At 36.1% G+C, this 16,707-nt stretch overlaps 1 protein-coding gene and 1 pseudogene across 1 annotated transcript in view; both read right to left on the bottom strand.

Moving 5' to 3' along the window:
• LOC107690451 (NLR family member X1-like) overlaps positions 1-9,560 on the bottom strand; it is an 11,905-nt gene extending 2,345 nt beyond the window's left edge. Inside the window, exons 1-7 of the mRNA XM_016488800.1 lie at positions 9,412-9,560; positions 7,920-8,044; positions 7,303-7,372; positions 7,119-7,228; positions 6,351-6,973; positions 3,847-5,270; positions 490-576 (exon numbers count right to left, since the gene is read on the bottom strand). Of these exons, the coding sequence (XP_016344286.1) occupies positions 490-576; positions 3,847-5,270; positions 6,351-6,973; positions 7,119-7,228; positions 7,303-7,372; positions 7,920-8,025 (2,420 nt within the window). The 5' untranslated portion in view covers positions 8,026-8,044; positions 9,412-9,560. The remainder of the gene's footprint in view (positions 1-489; positions 577-3,846; positions 5,271-6,350; positions 6,974-7,118; positions 7,229-7,302; positions 7,373-7,919; positions 8,045-9,411) is intronic.
• Positions 9,561-11,146: 1,586 nt separating this feature from the next.
• The window catches only part of LOC107690469 (ATP-binding cassette sub-family G member 4-like), a 6,713-nt pseudogene continuing 1,152 nt past the window's right edge, over positions 11,147-16,707 (bottom strand).

Below are 16,707 nucleotides of genomic sequence, written 5' to 3'. Positions count from 1 at the left end.
ACATACATTATTATTACCAAAAATAAAAAAAAATAAAGCTGAAATGAAATGAAGAATGGAAAAATGAAGGATGAAAAACTAAATGAAAATTTGAAATGGCTTAGCAACTAAATGAAATAAGTTTAATTTGAAGCACTAAAATAAACTGGAAATAAATAAAAACTAAAACTGAAATAAAAATGACTTAAACATAAATAGTATATCTACAATATTTAAAAATAATAATAATAAAAATTACAAAAACATAACACAATTAAAAATTTAAATACATTTAAAATAAAAACTGAAAATATAAAAACAAAAACCTAATTCAAAACTTGAATAAAAATGAATGGTATTTAAATAATACTAAAATAACACTAATAAATATATACATTCTGGGACATGTTTTGTCGAGCACTTGTTATTGTTTTTGTCAGTTAAAATGTAACCTACCTCCTCAACCATGAATATATCACAGTAATAATGTGCTATTGAAAGTAGGCTTACTGTAATGACTTAATAGTACAGTTAGGCTCAAGCAGGAGATCTCGCAGTAGAATGCAGGACTCAGGACCCAGGCTGTTAAACTGGAGACTGTAAACACACAGTGAGCAAAAACACACATGTGTACCATTAGTTTGTCGATTTCTCAGGCAGAAAATCAATAACTAATGAGGTAATTGTGCTTAGAAGTATTTATTACTGACTGCATTCTGCAAGCAAAGCAACTTGAAGGCAACAGTTGAATCCATAATGAAAAGTTGCATGTTAAAGGTCCATTAAGACCACAATATCAAGACAAACAAACCAGCCCTCAGTTAGTTACTTTCACTCAATAAGATGCAGCACATTACAAACGTCTGTGTTATTCATAAAACGTGATTATTAAATCAAAATTAATAAATGATTAATATTAATACATTAATAAAAGTAATTATCAAATTCTAGCACTTTTACTGTGCATCTAACAAAAATACAACAAAAGACTAATATTGTGAAATATTATTTCAATTTAAAATAGCTGTCTATTTGAATATTTTTTCTGCAACCTTTACTCCAGTCTTTAGTATCACATGATCCTTCAGAAATCATGCTCATTTGCTGCTCAGGAAAGATTTCTTATTATTATCAATGTTGAAAACAACTGTGCTGCTTAATATTGTTTTGGAAACTGTGATACATTTTTTTCAGAATTCTTTAATGTATAGAAACTTTCAATCTTTTGAAACATTCTAAATGTCTTTACTGTCATTTTTGATCAATTTAATGCACCCTTGCTGAATAAAAGTTTAATTCGTTAAAAAAATACTGACCAAAACCTCTGAATAGTGGTGTTTTTTCATTAGTTTTTTTTTTATTGTGAAAGTTCACCAATACATTTAGGGCTGCACGATTATGACAAAAATCATAATAGTCGATTATTCCTTTGAAATTGTAATTGCGATTATTAATTACGACTATCACGATTTACATTGAATGATGTTTATACCATTGTTTAATGCAACTGCATGCCGTATTTTTATATGAAAATAAACAAGCTGAAAACACTCTAACTGAAAAACCTTTAGTGCTTTTCTATAATATTAAGCCTCAAATGTCAACTATACATCGGATTGGTTTCTTCTTTAAATTATAAAAAAAGTACAAATATGAATGGTATTATAATGTTATACTAAAACGAAAATTTAAATAATGGGAAAAACCCTTAAGATAACATGTAGAAAGAAAAAAACGCATCTTAAGCACGTAGAATAATCGCGATTAGAAATTTGATTAATTGTGCAGCCCTAAATACATTCCTTGTTTTCAAAAGCAAAACTGGAAGAAAAAAAATGGTTTGCTGGTCTTAGCTGGTATCTAAGACTGGTCAGGCTAGTCTGTTGCCTGGTTTAGGGCACTTTTCATCAGGTCATATTAAGAGAACCAGGTAAGACCATAAAATCTATCTTAGGCTGATTTAAGCAGGTGAGGTCTGGATGGAGAGCAAAGAAACAATTTTCATAAATTATACATCTGAAACTAATAAAGAAATATATATTCTAACTATTTATTTTTAAACAGCAGACTGCTAGTTGATAAGCCCTGGTGTGCACTAACTAACTGGATTTCAAACATGTATTAGTATCAAATTTAGCTAGATCTAAAGATCAGTCTGCTTCAAAGGTTTCCAATTTTATGCACAGAACTACATGATTCAAGCATGCAAAACACTGATTAGTTTTCTCTATGGTAAGAGCATGTCTCACTTGAGGTTGCTAGTGTGATGGAAGGCTGGCCAAAGCATCTGCAGTAACTCTGGAGTGATGTGGCAGGACGAGAGGTTGAGCTCGTTCAGGTGGAAGCTTGAGCTCGTGCAGCTCAGAACCGTGCTCAGCACGAAGCACTTGTGTGGCGTCATGCGCACAGTCGACAAGTTGATGGTCTTGATGGACTGCAGGACTTCAGCTGTGAGTCGAGGGTTCTGGAACTCATACAGCAGGACCAGAAGGTCCATGAGCTCCTCAGGAGGCTGCTTCTTCTGGCTCTCCTTGATCAGGTGTTTCCTCAGCGCACGGGTGATCTGAGAAACCGTGTGACTCTTGATGCTGCATCCGAGCTGGTCTAACAGCCTCCGGTTCCCGTAATGAAGAAGTCCACCCATGAAGATAGGGTAGAGCTCAAACGCTCTTGTGTAGGTTTCCTCCTGTGGCTGTGGACCATGCACTCCTAGGAGGCTTTGTTCCACCTGGTCCAAAACATCTTCATTGAAGCTGTCCTCCGAACGAAACATTTCCGCCGCCATGGTGAAACTGTGATACATTTTTTTCAGAATTCTTTAATGTATAGAAACTTTCAATCTTTTGAAACATTCTAAATGTCTTTACTGTCATTTTTGATCAATTTAATGCACCCTTGCTGAATAAAAGTTTAATTCGTTAAAAAAATACTGACCAAAACCTCTGAATAGTGGTGTTTTTTCATTAGTTTTTTTTTTATTGTGAAAGTTCACCAATACATTTAGGGCTGCACGATTATGACAAAAATCATAATAGTCGATTATTCCTTTGAAATTGTAATTGCGATTATTAATTACGACTATCACGATTTACATTGAATGATGTTTATACCATTGTTTAATGCAACTGCATGCCGTATTTTTATATGAAAATAAACAAGCTGAAAACACTCTAACTGAAAAACCTTTAGTGCTTTTCTATAATATTAAGCCTCAAATGTCAACTATACATCGGATTGGTTTCTTCTTTAAATTATAAAAAAAGTACAAATATGAATGGTATTATAATGTTATACTAAAACGAAAATTTAAATAATGGGAAAAACCCTTAAGATAACATGTAGAAAGAAAAAAACGCATCTTAAGCACGTAGAATAATCGCGATTAGAAATTTGATTAATTGTGCAGCCCTAAATACATTCCTTGTTTTCAAAAGCAAAACTGGAAGAAAAAAAATGGTTTGCTGGTCTTAGCTGGTATCTAAGACTGGTCAGGCTAGTCTGTTGCCTGGTTTAGGGCACTTTTCATCAGGTCATATTAAGAGAACCAGGTAAGACCATAAAATCTATCTTAGGCTGATTTAAGCAGGTGAGGTCTGGATGGAGAGCAAAGAAACAATTTTCATAAATTATACATCTGAAACTAATAAAGAAATATATATTCTAACTATTTATTTTTAAACAGCAGACTGCTAGTTGATAAGCCCTGGTGTGCACTAACTAACTGGATTTCAAACATGTATTAGTATCAAATTTAGCTAGATCTAAAGATCAGTCTGCTTCAAAGGTTTCCAATTTTATGCACAGAACTACATGATTCAAGCATGCAAAACACTGATTAGTTTTCTCTATGGTAAGAGCATGTCTCACTTGAGGTTGCTAGTGTGATGGAAGGCTGGCCAAAGCATCTGCAGTAACTCTGGAGTGATGTGGCAGGAGGAGAGGTTGAGCTCGTTCAGGTGGAAGCTTGAGCTCGTGCAGCTCAGAACCGTGCTCAGCACGAAGCACTTGTGTGGCGTCATGCGCACAGTCGACAAGTTGATGGTCTTGATGGACTGCAGGACTTCAGCTGTGAGTCGAGGGTTCTGGAACTCATACAGCAGGACCAGAAGGTCCATGAGCTCCTCAGGAGGCTGCTTCTTCTGGCTCTCCTTGATCAGGTGTTTCCTCAGCGCACGGGTGATCTGAGAAACCGTGTGACTCTTGATGCTGCATCCGAGCTGGTCTAACAGCCTCCGGTTCCCGTAATGAAGAAGTCCACCCATGAAGATAGGGTAGAGCTCAAACGCTCTTGTGTAGGTTTCCTCCTGTGGCTGTGGACCATGCACTCCCAGCAGACTTTGTTCCACCTGGTCCAAAACATCTTCATTGAAGCTGTCCTCCGAACGAAACATTTCCGCCGCCATGGTGCTTGCAATACGCCCTTTGCTGTGGCTGCTGACTCGCTCAAAGAGTTTCGGGAACAACTTAAGCAAATTGAAAATGGCAAAGATTCGAAAAGGTATGATTTTAGAGAGGATGCTCAGGAGGCTTGTGATGTCCTCACTGGCTTGTCCCAAAGCCTCCGAAACCTCCTTCGTCAACTTCTCCAGGACGCTTTTGTTCTCGCCAAGAACAACATAAAGAGCGGCTAGATATTCCTGCATGGCGGGAACAGCAAACACGTAGCGCCTACCACCAGATTCGGGATCTGTACCATGATCATTGCGAGGAACCAGAAAGAAGTCAAGCACATCTGTGCGAAACACAGCCAGTTGCTGGAGCTCTTCGTCCGTTTTAGTCTTGCCGCCAACCCACTGCTCCAGTTCTTCAGCGGAGAACGACGTCCGCTTGTTGGTGATGCCATCAAAAGCTAGTTTACCAACAGTACGGACCACATAGAGCATTAATGAGTTCTGTTGCTCTTGTGAAGAGACGTTTCCATCCACAGTTATCACTTCTCCTCCAAAGTTGAGCCTCATGAAGCTGGTGTAGATGCCAGTGAGGGTTCGAATTGGTGACTTTGTATCAGTAAAATGCAATAAATGAAGAGTGGCACATGTGAGCCAGCAGTAAGATGGTAAGAAGCAGGCAGTTGCTAACTGACTCTCCCGCTGTAGATTTAGGTAAAGCATTTCTATGAGCGTCTCAGCCACCTTGCCCGGCTTGCCTTCATTCTGTTGCAAGAGCCTGCTGGTGAAGTAGGCTCTCTGGCGATGAGGATCATTGAAGCCACAGATTTGTACATAACGATATATGTATTTTTTAGGAACTCTGTCCACAGCAGATAGTCTGGTTGTAACCAAAATGCTGGCCTGTAAGAAAAGCAACAGATCTTAGCAGCTATTAATTACACATTAAACTTTCATCTAAAGGTGGGGGTCAATGAAAAGTAATTGTCCACATGTGCTCAGTTCTCAGAAAGGTATTCTTTGAATACATGTTGGTTTCATATGGTTTTGAAAGACTTTCATACCATTTTTAAGTGTAGATGACTCTAAAATGAAATTTAGTGTAACCAAGTATAAAGCAATTAATTGATATATTATTTAATATAATATTAATAATAATAAAATACTTTTAAATGTATGCACATCTTAATCATTACTTTCCAAAGAGTTTTAAAAATATTTTGAAGATAAAAAATAATATGATTAATGAATTCATAAATATGAAAAACCTGTTTGTCATAAAAGTCTCAAATGATCTAATATTATAACAAACTTACTGACCCTGACACGCAGGCTCTTTATGATATAATTTCCTTTTATGTTTTTTATTTTGTATGTTGGTAGCACCACATGACTTTGAACTGTCAGACAGTTTTTTTTTTCAAATATCATTAATTTGAACAAAATAACAAAATGACTTCACTGCTTTTCTTTTAAAGATACTCCTAATAAAAATATTTATTTTCAAGAATTTAATTCTTTTGATGAGGCTTTTTCTTCATTATGATAAAAATTAAAAATAATTTAAATTCAGAAATTCTAAAAATGCTGCAAATATAAAACTAATATTACTACTACTACTTCTGATAATTATAATGATAAATTATAATTATAATTATTTGTTAAAAACAAAAAAAATCACATTTGAAGAATTTCATTCTTCTAACGGCTTTTTCTTCATTACTATAAAAATATCAAAATGTTCAAGTTAAATTCAATGAAAATGTGCATCACAGATCAGGTGTATTCAAGTTACTGTATTTATGAAGTGCATTTAAATGTATTTTTAAAAAATGAATAGATCTGAACAAAAATGAGTGTCGTGTCATTAACCAAGGTACTGCAATTTGCGTCACAAAACCACAACCAATTTAATCTGGAACATGACATCATTCAACATGCCAGGTCACAGAGTAAAAAGCTTCAAAGATCTGAGCCTCATACCTCAGGTAGCAGGTATTTCCTAAGCAGATTAACAACAACAGCTCCTGATGGGAGAGCCTCATTGGGATCGCTGCATAACTCTGTGGAACCGATGCGAAAATCCAGCTTCATCTTCTCCATTCCATTAAAGATGAAGAGGACATCCTTAGCCTTGTCATTATCTCCACTAAGATAAGGTGTCTTGCGAAGGTGCATGTATTTCCTGCCCACAAGGTCTCGGAGGGATGTTGGTTTGGATAAATGGGAAAGATCCTCACAAGAGAAGGGCAACACAAGTTTGAACTGGGAGAAAACAGATCCGGCACACCAATCCAGCATCAGTTTGCGGATGACAGTACTTTTCCCCGTGCCGACAGCCCCATAGAGCAAAACATTTAGTCCTCGTGCCTTGTTTCCATTATTGTTAGCATCAAAGAGCTGCTCAACTGTGAGAGAGGGACGTGTAGATATGCCTGTCTTTTCCTTGAAGGGATTAAGACCTCTGTCCTCATCTGGATGACGCTCTAAGATAAGTGGCTCCACATGCATAGTTTCAGAAGAAAAGTAGCCACCGAATTGCCTCTCCTCTTGAGGAAGGTGACTGAACCATAATGTCAGCTTGTGTTTGTGGATCTCAATGGGATCTGCGGGTTAATTATAATACAAACATGAAAGACACTGCTATTTTACGAGCTGAATTTTGATGCATTAAGAGGGAACTTAATCTTCTAAATCACTAACATGGGAGTAATATGCCATCGAAATGTATTGATTTATGCATAAACTCACCTGTGACGGGTTCATACGTACAAAAGAACCTAGGGTTGAATCCAGAGATGGAATAGCACATAGATGTTCTCAGTTCTCTCCATGTATTTCTATAAGAGCTTGTTGTCTTGCTGATGAGACAAAACACAAGTAATATCAAAACATATTCACTGAAAACACATGAAACTGAAAACATTATACTTACGTTGGAAATGAGAAGTGATGCCGATTTACGCTACCACAGATGCCAACTGATCGGAGGTTTAAGTTAAAGGCTGAAATAAACAATTGTTATTTCTTTAATTATACAAACCAAAAAACCTAATTTTCTGCATTATTTTTAAAAGACATTATTCAGCAAAGACTAAAAAAAATTAATCAAAGAATCACAGCTTCCATAGAAATATGGAACTGTTTTCAACATTGCTAATAATAAGAAACGTTTCGTATGCACCAAATCAGCATATTAGAATGATTTCTGAAAGATCATGTGACACTGACTGAAGACTGGAGTAATGACTGCTGAAAATGTAGCTTTGCCATCACAGGAATAAATTACATTTTAAAATATATTACAATAGGAAGTTATTTTAAATTGTAATAATATTTTACAATATTACCGTTCGTACTGTATTTTTTATATAATAAATGTAGCCTTGGTGAGCATAAAAGACTTCTTTAAAAAAAAAAAATCCTAATTTTTCCAAACTTTTGTACACGGCAGACTGCATACATATATTATCTTTTAGATAAATAAATAAAAATAAACCTAACATTTGATTAATGGATATTTTAAATACTTTAAGAATATCAAACACCTACTTTTCTGAAGAGCCCTGGTGTGAAGTTTGCAGCAGACATCTCTTGGTGACCCTTGGCATCTCCATCTTAACACTTCTGTTCCCGATGGCCTCCCAAATCGCCACATTTCGACTTTAAAATAACCCCTAAAGGATGATATGTTTTGTCATAGAGACTTAAAAGGTTAGACAGGTCTGGAAATTGTGTTGAACAGGTAAACAAATGCTACAATCAACACAGTAACGTAAATGCACCTGACAAAATCAAGCCAAACCTTGTAAGGTCCCTCCTTTGGCTTTGTGTTTCAATGATACATGACACTTAGACTACACAGTTACATGATACACATTCATTTAACAACACACCCAAAGTGTTAATTTTGGTAATGTCCATTATCTAAAGAAACTGCATGATGCATCACTAAGTGTGACCAATGTGCTATTTAAGATAGCTTCTAATTCAAATCCAGACAGGAAGAATACATATATTTAAAAAACAATTCTTTACATATGCAAGATTAGCTGAAATTCATCAGTCAAGTTAATATTGATGATTAATCAAGAAGGTCAAGTGATTGGTCTTCATCTGCGTTTAATACACAACAGAAAATGTTTTCCCTCTTGCGAATGTGACGATGACTATGAGCAAGACACTAAGAAGGTGTGACCTGTCACCACACCTGTACCTAAACCAACACTGGAAACTCATTTTCATTAAGTAATTTACAACATAATTCATCCAGCGACCAGTTTAGAATAGTGGCTGTCAACTTCTGTTGTAATAAAAAAATAAATAAACTAAAAAATGTGACATCAGTTGAATGTTGTACATCTTTATTTTAAGTGTTTTTAAAGCATTTTAATTAAGATTATGTTAATACAACTAAATTTAAATAATATTAAGATTTATTGGGGCCCCTTTTTAAAGTCACAAGCTTAAAGAAAGCTTAGCTGATACCATAAAGTGCTGTAAATACAACTGTAGCCCTTTAAACCTATTTACTACTGTAGGTTTTCTCTTTTAAAATAAAACAACTACTGTAGGTATATTGTTTTTCCGCGTACTGTGTTCAATCACCACGTCAACCATTGAGTAGTACAGTTGCCACTCTCTAGAAATAGTACAGTAAATTCAAAACTCATTACAAGCATGTCATTTGTTTTTTTGTTTTTCATCTGACTTGAATAGCTCTTGCTCGCAGTTTCCTTGTCTATAAAAAATTCCATATCCATATGCAATTTTTAAACATATACAGGTCAAACAGTTTGTCTATAAATGTGAACGTGCCTGACATGCATACTCAAGCGTAAATGAAAGATTCCATATAGTTCTGTTCTGGAATTCGACGCAAACTCAGCTCTTATGGTTTCAGAAGGGTCATGGCGTGCGTTTAATTTCAATATGTATAAACAACCGTTACGTCACTGAATCAGAGCAACATAGCGACTACTCTTATTCACATGAGAAACCAGACGTAACGATTAAGATGCTGGTAATTGCTGTAGATCTTTACCTAATCTAGAGGCTCTATATAAGGTGAATTCTTCATTGACTTTCCCAGGACTCTACCAGCGTTCTGACATTCGGATCACAGCCGAGGAAAGCGTCCATTCTGCGGCAGGATGATGTGAGCGTACCGCTCCATGCCTCCGTCTTCCTGCAAGTCAGTCGTAGTACCGCCCACATACACACTTTGCTCTTCTTTTTTACGACGCTGTAGCAAAAGCCACATGACTAAATAAAAGCTATAAAATAGACATCGTGAAGTCTCATATGCTGCTTTAGCATTGATGTATTTGCACAGTGACTTTGTAAAGTTATCCTACCAGCAGCTTTAAATCTACAAAAGACAAGCTTTCTTCTGTGCTGCTTCGGTTTTAAGTCTGAAACTGCCATCAGTTAATATGGTGTATTCAGACAGCAAAATCATTCTGCATTTCACAATTTTATAGGCCCACCGTTAATTTAATTTACACAATTTTACTTAATGCCGGATACAAGCTGTTTTACTTTGGACTGCCCTGATCAAACCGACTCACAGTTTTCAGTATCAAGTCCAACAAGTTCTATATATGGAGCTGTATACGGGTTCCTGAAGGATGATGAATGCTTCAACCACTGTAAGCTCTTTGCAGCTCCAAGGGATTCTGGGTTATTCAGAATAATTCTTAGAAAGGTTCTTTGATGAAGCATACAGGTGGGGCTGCTTTAGTTTCTTTTGCACATGCTATTCTTCAGGTTTAGTTCAGTGAGTCAGAATTAGTCAATGTAAAAAAAAAAATAAAATTGTCTAAAAGGTACTTACTGCCTGATGGCTTCATTGTTATTTGTTGTAAGGGGGAAAATAAATGATAAAGCATTTTTTTATTGTTCTATGTCCTCATATGAACCACTATGAATACTACACTCAAGAAGATTGCAGTTGCAACTGCACTTCTGATGGATTTCATAATTTTATTTTTAAACACACTAGGTACGTTTGGCAGTAAGACATGTTTAAGCAATACACTGCTGATATACATAGTATGAAAGTTTGTTGGTCTAAAAAATTATAACTTTGTTTTAATACATACATTTTAGCACCAGGTAGTTACATAAAATCTCTAGGCAAAAATACTAAATAATCAAAAAAGAAAGAAAACTAATAAAATCTACTATACAAAAAGACTGATACAGTGGTTTAATAGAAACACAGGCACTGTGTGAATCTTCACAGTCTTCTGGTTTGAATTAAACCCCTTTTCGAACTTGTGCAATATGTAAACATCCTCATCTCAGGCTAAGCATGTTCATGATGAGCTTTCTGAAACTGGAAATGCACAAATCTTCATTCTAATTTGCTCTGAGTATAAAAAAATACATCAGTGTTAGTGTAAGCTTAAAGCCAGAGTTAAACGAGTTTGAAAACTGCCGTAATGAATAGATAAAGATCAGTAAATTATAATTTGCGTATTTAAATTTGGCATCATATCTTGAATTTGGATATACATTAGCAGCCTTGCATAACACCAAATTTTTCCAACACCTGGTACTGCATCAATGTAACACTGAACAACATGGAAGTATTTACTCAAAATTTTAAAGCCAATTCTATAGACAATGAACTTAATCCAAATGAAAAACAAAAACCATAGCACGAAAATGATCATCAAATAAATCTAGCCTTCCTGAGCAGATAATGACAACTTTGGAAATTATAGTGTATACATTATAGGAGCTGCAGACCATTCAAGGCCACGACTTGAATATTATCGGCCTGACTTTATTTTGTACCGAAGAACCAAGTAGGTGGCGAGTCGCAGGATGAAGAAGAAAATCCCCATTATGATGAAGTCCATGTAAAGCTTGGCATCTTCTACATCCAACAACTGCAGCACTTCTTCAGGTCTTTGGAACTTGCAAACCCACCCTGGACATTCAAGCTCAGTTCGGTTCATCCCATAAATGGACAAAATCACCCCCTCAAACCCATACCTTTCAGAAACACAATCAAACAAGCATGAAAATCTGATATTTGCCTAGTAAATGTATATATAAACATATAAATAGCATACCGGACATAGGACACGTAAGAACTCCATTGTAAGTATTCTGGAATGGTGTCAAAGTTCACGGAGAACCCCGAGAATAGTAGGACTGGAATGGCTGTAACCAGACCAACAAAAATGGCCACCTGTGAAGAAAGTTTTCAAGGCTGTCCTGACTAGATTTTAAATTATTGTTGTAAATGTTTTAGTCGCAGTCTGGAGCCCTTCTAAGCGAGATGATAGCTGTAACATGTACCTGAAGGGATGTGGAGGCAGCACCGACTAGAAGTCCAAGAGACTGGGCTACTAAAGCTGTACAGATCGACAAAGCCAAAAACAGCAAGTAGCGGCTTGTCTCTGGAGGCTGTTCAGTCATCCAGTACACAATACTGCAGTACATGATGGGACAAAGGACCTGAGGAAGAGTGGACAAACCCATGACAATATCAAATATAGGAATTATAGAAGTCCTTGGTTTTCTTTGTCTTAGATCCACTATACTAAACTTTCGACACTTTTCAAATATGCTCAGCTCATATCATGCATAAAATGGAGTCAGTAAGACTTAGGCAGGCAGGCACCCACCTGGAATGGAATGTCAGCCATTGTCTTAGCCAGATAGTAAGCCTTCAGGCTGTACCAGTAGTTTAGATGTTCCCTCAGAAACACAGCCATCTCTAGGGGAACTGAACAGGACAGAGAATCTATTAATCTAAAAACCACTTTTACTTCCTCTGAATGAATATAGGACATGACTTTAGACCCAAATCTGTGTTACATGTGTTGATAGTAAAACTGTGACATGACATTCTTACATGCCTCTTCACTAACTTACAGGTAAGAACTGTAGGCATCAGCGCTCCAAACATGGGAAAGAGCATTGAGAAGAAGAGGAAACCAGTGTTGTTGAAGACTTTGCTGGCAATTGCCAATGTTGAGGTACAGCAGGCCTATCAGCACTCCAATGGAGATGTGTGACATTAGCCGCAGGTGTGTCAAAACCTAGTGCAAAAAACAGGAACCATTTCATCGCCATTTTAAACTATTCTGCAAAAGTAAAACGCAGTAGCTATATATATATATATATATATATATATATATATACTGTATATATACAGTATATATATTAGATCAATCAAAATTCAGCAAAAAATTGTTTTTGTCAGTTTCAGTGTTGGTATAGTTACTCTGATTTATCTTCGTAATGAAGTATTGTGTCACAAAACTGAAATTAGGAAAGTTTAGGACTGAGATACCAGATATCAACTAAATGAAACAACAGTGTACCTGGTCTCTGCATACTGTAATAAATGTTCTCTTGAAGAGAATGCAGAACTGAGTCAGAGAGCTTGTTGCAAAAGTATGGCTCTCAACATGCCCTGAATCCTGTAAAAGCAAGTGCAGGAAAGCAAAATGAGTCATTAGAAAAATTAAATAAATATAAAAGATTATGTTAAAGCATGAACCATCTGCCCCAGACAGCCATCACTATTTAAAGCAGGTGTCAGTGACACTACATGTACTCTTGTGCCAAGTACAGGCTTGTAATTATCTTTTATATAATCATGTCTTTGGCAGTCAGCTGTCATCAAAAGACTAAGAAGACAGTTACATCAGTAAATTTTGAGCTGAAGGAGGCTTTTGAACACAGTGGATCAGTTCGTCTAGCAAACATCCTGACCACAATTTGTGCAAGTAAGCATTTCAGATGTTATCCACAGCATCACTCACTTTGACACATTTTGCAGTGCATGGGGTTACTGTGGTTTTGTCGATACAGTTGCACTTTTGCTCCAAACACACATGCCACCCTGAACAGCCTCAAACAACACTGGGTTCAAGTCCCCGTACTCTCCTGACGCTACTTCAATGACTAAACACAAAACAGAGGAGAAATGTATGATGCATGATATATTGGTGCCAAATTGATGATTGGTTATTGATTTTTTTGTAATGTATATAGACAGTTCTTTTTTTTTTCAAAATCACATTGAAAACAGTAATAATGTGAAATCTTATTACAATTTAAAATATGTTCTATATTAATCTTAATATCAATGTTGAAAACAGTTGCTGCTTTTTTTTTTTTAAGAAACTGTAATACATTTTTTTCAGGATCCTTTGATAAATAGAAAATGTTTAAAAGAACAGCATTTATTTGAAACAGAAATCTTTTGCATTAAAGTAAAAAAAAAAAAGTACTGTCACTTTTGATCAATTAATACCATCCTTGATGAATAACAATATTAATTACTTTGAAAATAACTTACTGCCCCAATATATGAATATGTAAGTATAAGTATTTACTGTATAAAACACAACTTACTGAAATCTGCAGGATTGTGGTATGTGGGACAGTGAAGACCCAGTCCTCTCAAATAAGGGATGAGGTATGGGACACTTCCCTTGTATATGCACTGGCCTTGGCTTAAAATATACAGCTGTGAAGGAGACCCAGAAGGAATCAAATGATGACTGAAATGATCTGAAGATTTCCAAAAAGATTTGCACATGTCTTTGTACCTTATCAAACATCTCGAATAGTTTGGCACTGGGCTGGTGAATAGTGCAAATGATAGTTCGCCCTCCTTGTGCCAGAGACTTCATCAATGACACTACCTGGAAACAGGATGCACTATCCAAACCACTGAAATCAAAAAGCAACAGAAAATATACAGTATATTTTAATGTTACAAGCATCTAAATAATGCTGTTTTATTTGTGTCTAAATACGATAACATTATTACCTGGTGGGCTCATCAAAAAACATGACTGGGGGGTTGTTTACTAGTTCAAGGGCAATAGCCAACCTCTTACTCTGCCCCCCAGAGAGAGACACAGTACGAGTGTGGACACACTCCCAGGGCTGTCAGAATTTATTTTATCTGCATGCCAATATAAACACACAGAAAGGAGGTGAAATTTCAGAGGGAAACACATTTGGGGCAAGTCTGAATGGGGTGATGAGCTTTACATACCAGCTCTTTCTTCACCTCTGTGTCTTCATTGAGCTTCAGGTTGGCTGATACCTAGAAAACAGTGCAGAAATCATTCAGTTCAGTGTGTTCCTTGTTAGAAATGACGGTTTTTTCTGCATGTGACTAAGCATTTAGAAGTGATTGTTATATGAGCATTAGCACCAAACAAGCAGTAGGGGGCATTCTTTACTACACCATTCAAACTGCAGACTCACCATCATTGCTTCTTGAACAGTCAAGTGGGGCAGCAATTTGTCCTCTTGCATAATGTAACAGGACATTTTACAAAAGGTTCGGAGGTCTCGGAGCTTTCCATTTACCAGGATCTCTCCAGTCATTCCTGTTTCCCTGTAACACACAAGACAACCAGCAATGGATATGTATGAAAACTTTCAAGATTTGATTTAATTTAATTTAATTTAATTTTTTTATTTAGAAATAAATGTATTTATTAGCAATTTTTTACAATTAAATGTAAAAAATGTTTACCAATAATATAAACAAAAGTTTATCAATGATACAAACAGCTGGAAAGAAAAGTATAGCATGCTTTCTCACTATTTTTGTTCAGATCACTTTTGCACATACTGTACCCTCACTTGTATCCTGCCAGGATGTTCATCAAAGTGGACTTTCCAGCCCCAGAGGGGCCCATAATGCCAATGAACTCCCGATTGCAAAACTTCCCTGATAGACACTTAAGTAAGGCCTTATAACCTGCGAAGAAAAAAAATATATGCTTGGCGTCATATGGTTCTCCTTTGGAACAAACGGTCCACTTGTAGTTAATCCCTTCAAATGAGAAGTATGGTTTAATCCGTGAACCTCATGACTGTACTACTTATTTTCTCCAAAGCTAAGAAATGTGAGAAAGCGATAAAGTGATAAAGGCGATGAAAGAAATAGGTTCCAATACTTTTAAATACAGTGGCTAATTAAACCATTCTGGACAAGTCTGCTCATTGACCTTTCTATGAGTCCACCAAGATGTCTTTCACCCACCACATAAGAACGAAAGATCTCATTTATACAGTAATTCTCACTGATATAGTAATTCTAAAAAAAAATTTTTTTTTAAATCCCAGGATTGTCAAAGCCTGACTTACAGCATTTCAAAGCAAGGTGCCTTAATTATTAGCCTATTAGACCAAAAGCTCTGTTCTCACAGTCAAATCACAGGAAAGCCCTCTCCTTTACCCTTTGACTTTATTCCCATACATGTCCACTGAATGTTTAGAGGTTGTTTAATGACTGCCCTTTTATCATCATTGGTGGCGCTTTCCCTTTAGGCCACAATGGAAACATAAGGACAGTGGAAAGATAGGGAGTGCAAATTAAATTTATCACTTTTACATTGGCATTTATCATATTTTTCAAATATATTCAATTCTGTATCTGTTTATCATAAGAGTAGTCAGCATAAATACCAAAGGCCAAGCATTTGGATGAGCATTTGCAGCCAATTTCGAATTCAAAAATGTTGTTCTCCCCAGTGATGTCAGATGTGATCTCATCTAATTTAAACTACTTGTAGTGATGGCACTGGAAAAATGAAAGTCCTGTTGGCCAATGAAGGCTGTAAAATAGTAGAAACATCAACACTGGTATGTTTTCACCAATAAATCAAAGAACCATCTGCTATCTTCGGGCCAGATTTGACTAGACAGTGCATGACCAGACAGTGCATGAGTCAGCTTCATCAGATAAAGACAAAAGTGATCAGTATGAGATACCAGCATTCAAGATGTTACCTGCAAATCAATAGATCTAAATGTCTGATAGAAAAGCAAAAAGGCCTCCATTAGTCTTGGTACTCATTCTAATGTGATTTTAATCTCCTCTGAGTCTGAATGCTAAGCTGCTAAAATAAAATTGCTTACTGTATTCCACTTTGTACATGAACAAAAGTTCTCTACGCATGCATCTAGCCAAGACATGCTTTAATTTCCTATTTGATTTGTACAATCAAGAGAGAAATAGTCTATTATTACACACAGTAACCATCATTTAGGCTCCATTTTATTTCTAAGATTGGATTTCTCTGCTATTCTGATCTGGTCTAAATTTCTGAGTTGTGCTTTGTTAATTTGTGCACAATTATTCATGGAGGACCTCTGAGTTGTCCATTTTCTTTATTTTTAACTTTCTCCTTCATTCTGTCTTGTTTCCGGCTCCACTTTATATCTCCCTAGTATGGAAGCCCGTTTCCGCCACTGAATAAAAAATAAAAGAGGTAATTGTGACTTTTTATCTCACAATTCTGACTTTTTTTCTCAGAATTGCGTGATACAAACTCGCAATTCT

The sequence above is a fragment of the Sinocyclocheilus anshuiensis genome, unplaced genomic scaffold (assembly GCF_001515605.1).
Source record: "Sinocyclocheilus anshuiensis isolate Anshui unplaced genomic scaffold, SAMN03320099.WGS_v1.1 scaffold1455, whole genome shotgun sequence".
NCBI lineage: Eukaryota > Metazoa > Chordata > Actinopteri > Cypriniformes > Cyprinidae > Sinocyclocheilus > Sinocyclocheilus anshuiensis.
The sequence above is the reverse complement of the archived record's forward strand: the minus strand, read 5'-3'. Positions and strand labels throughout refer to the sequence as shown.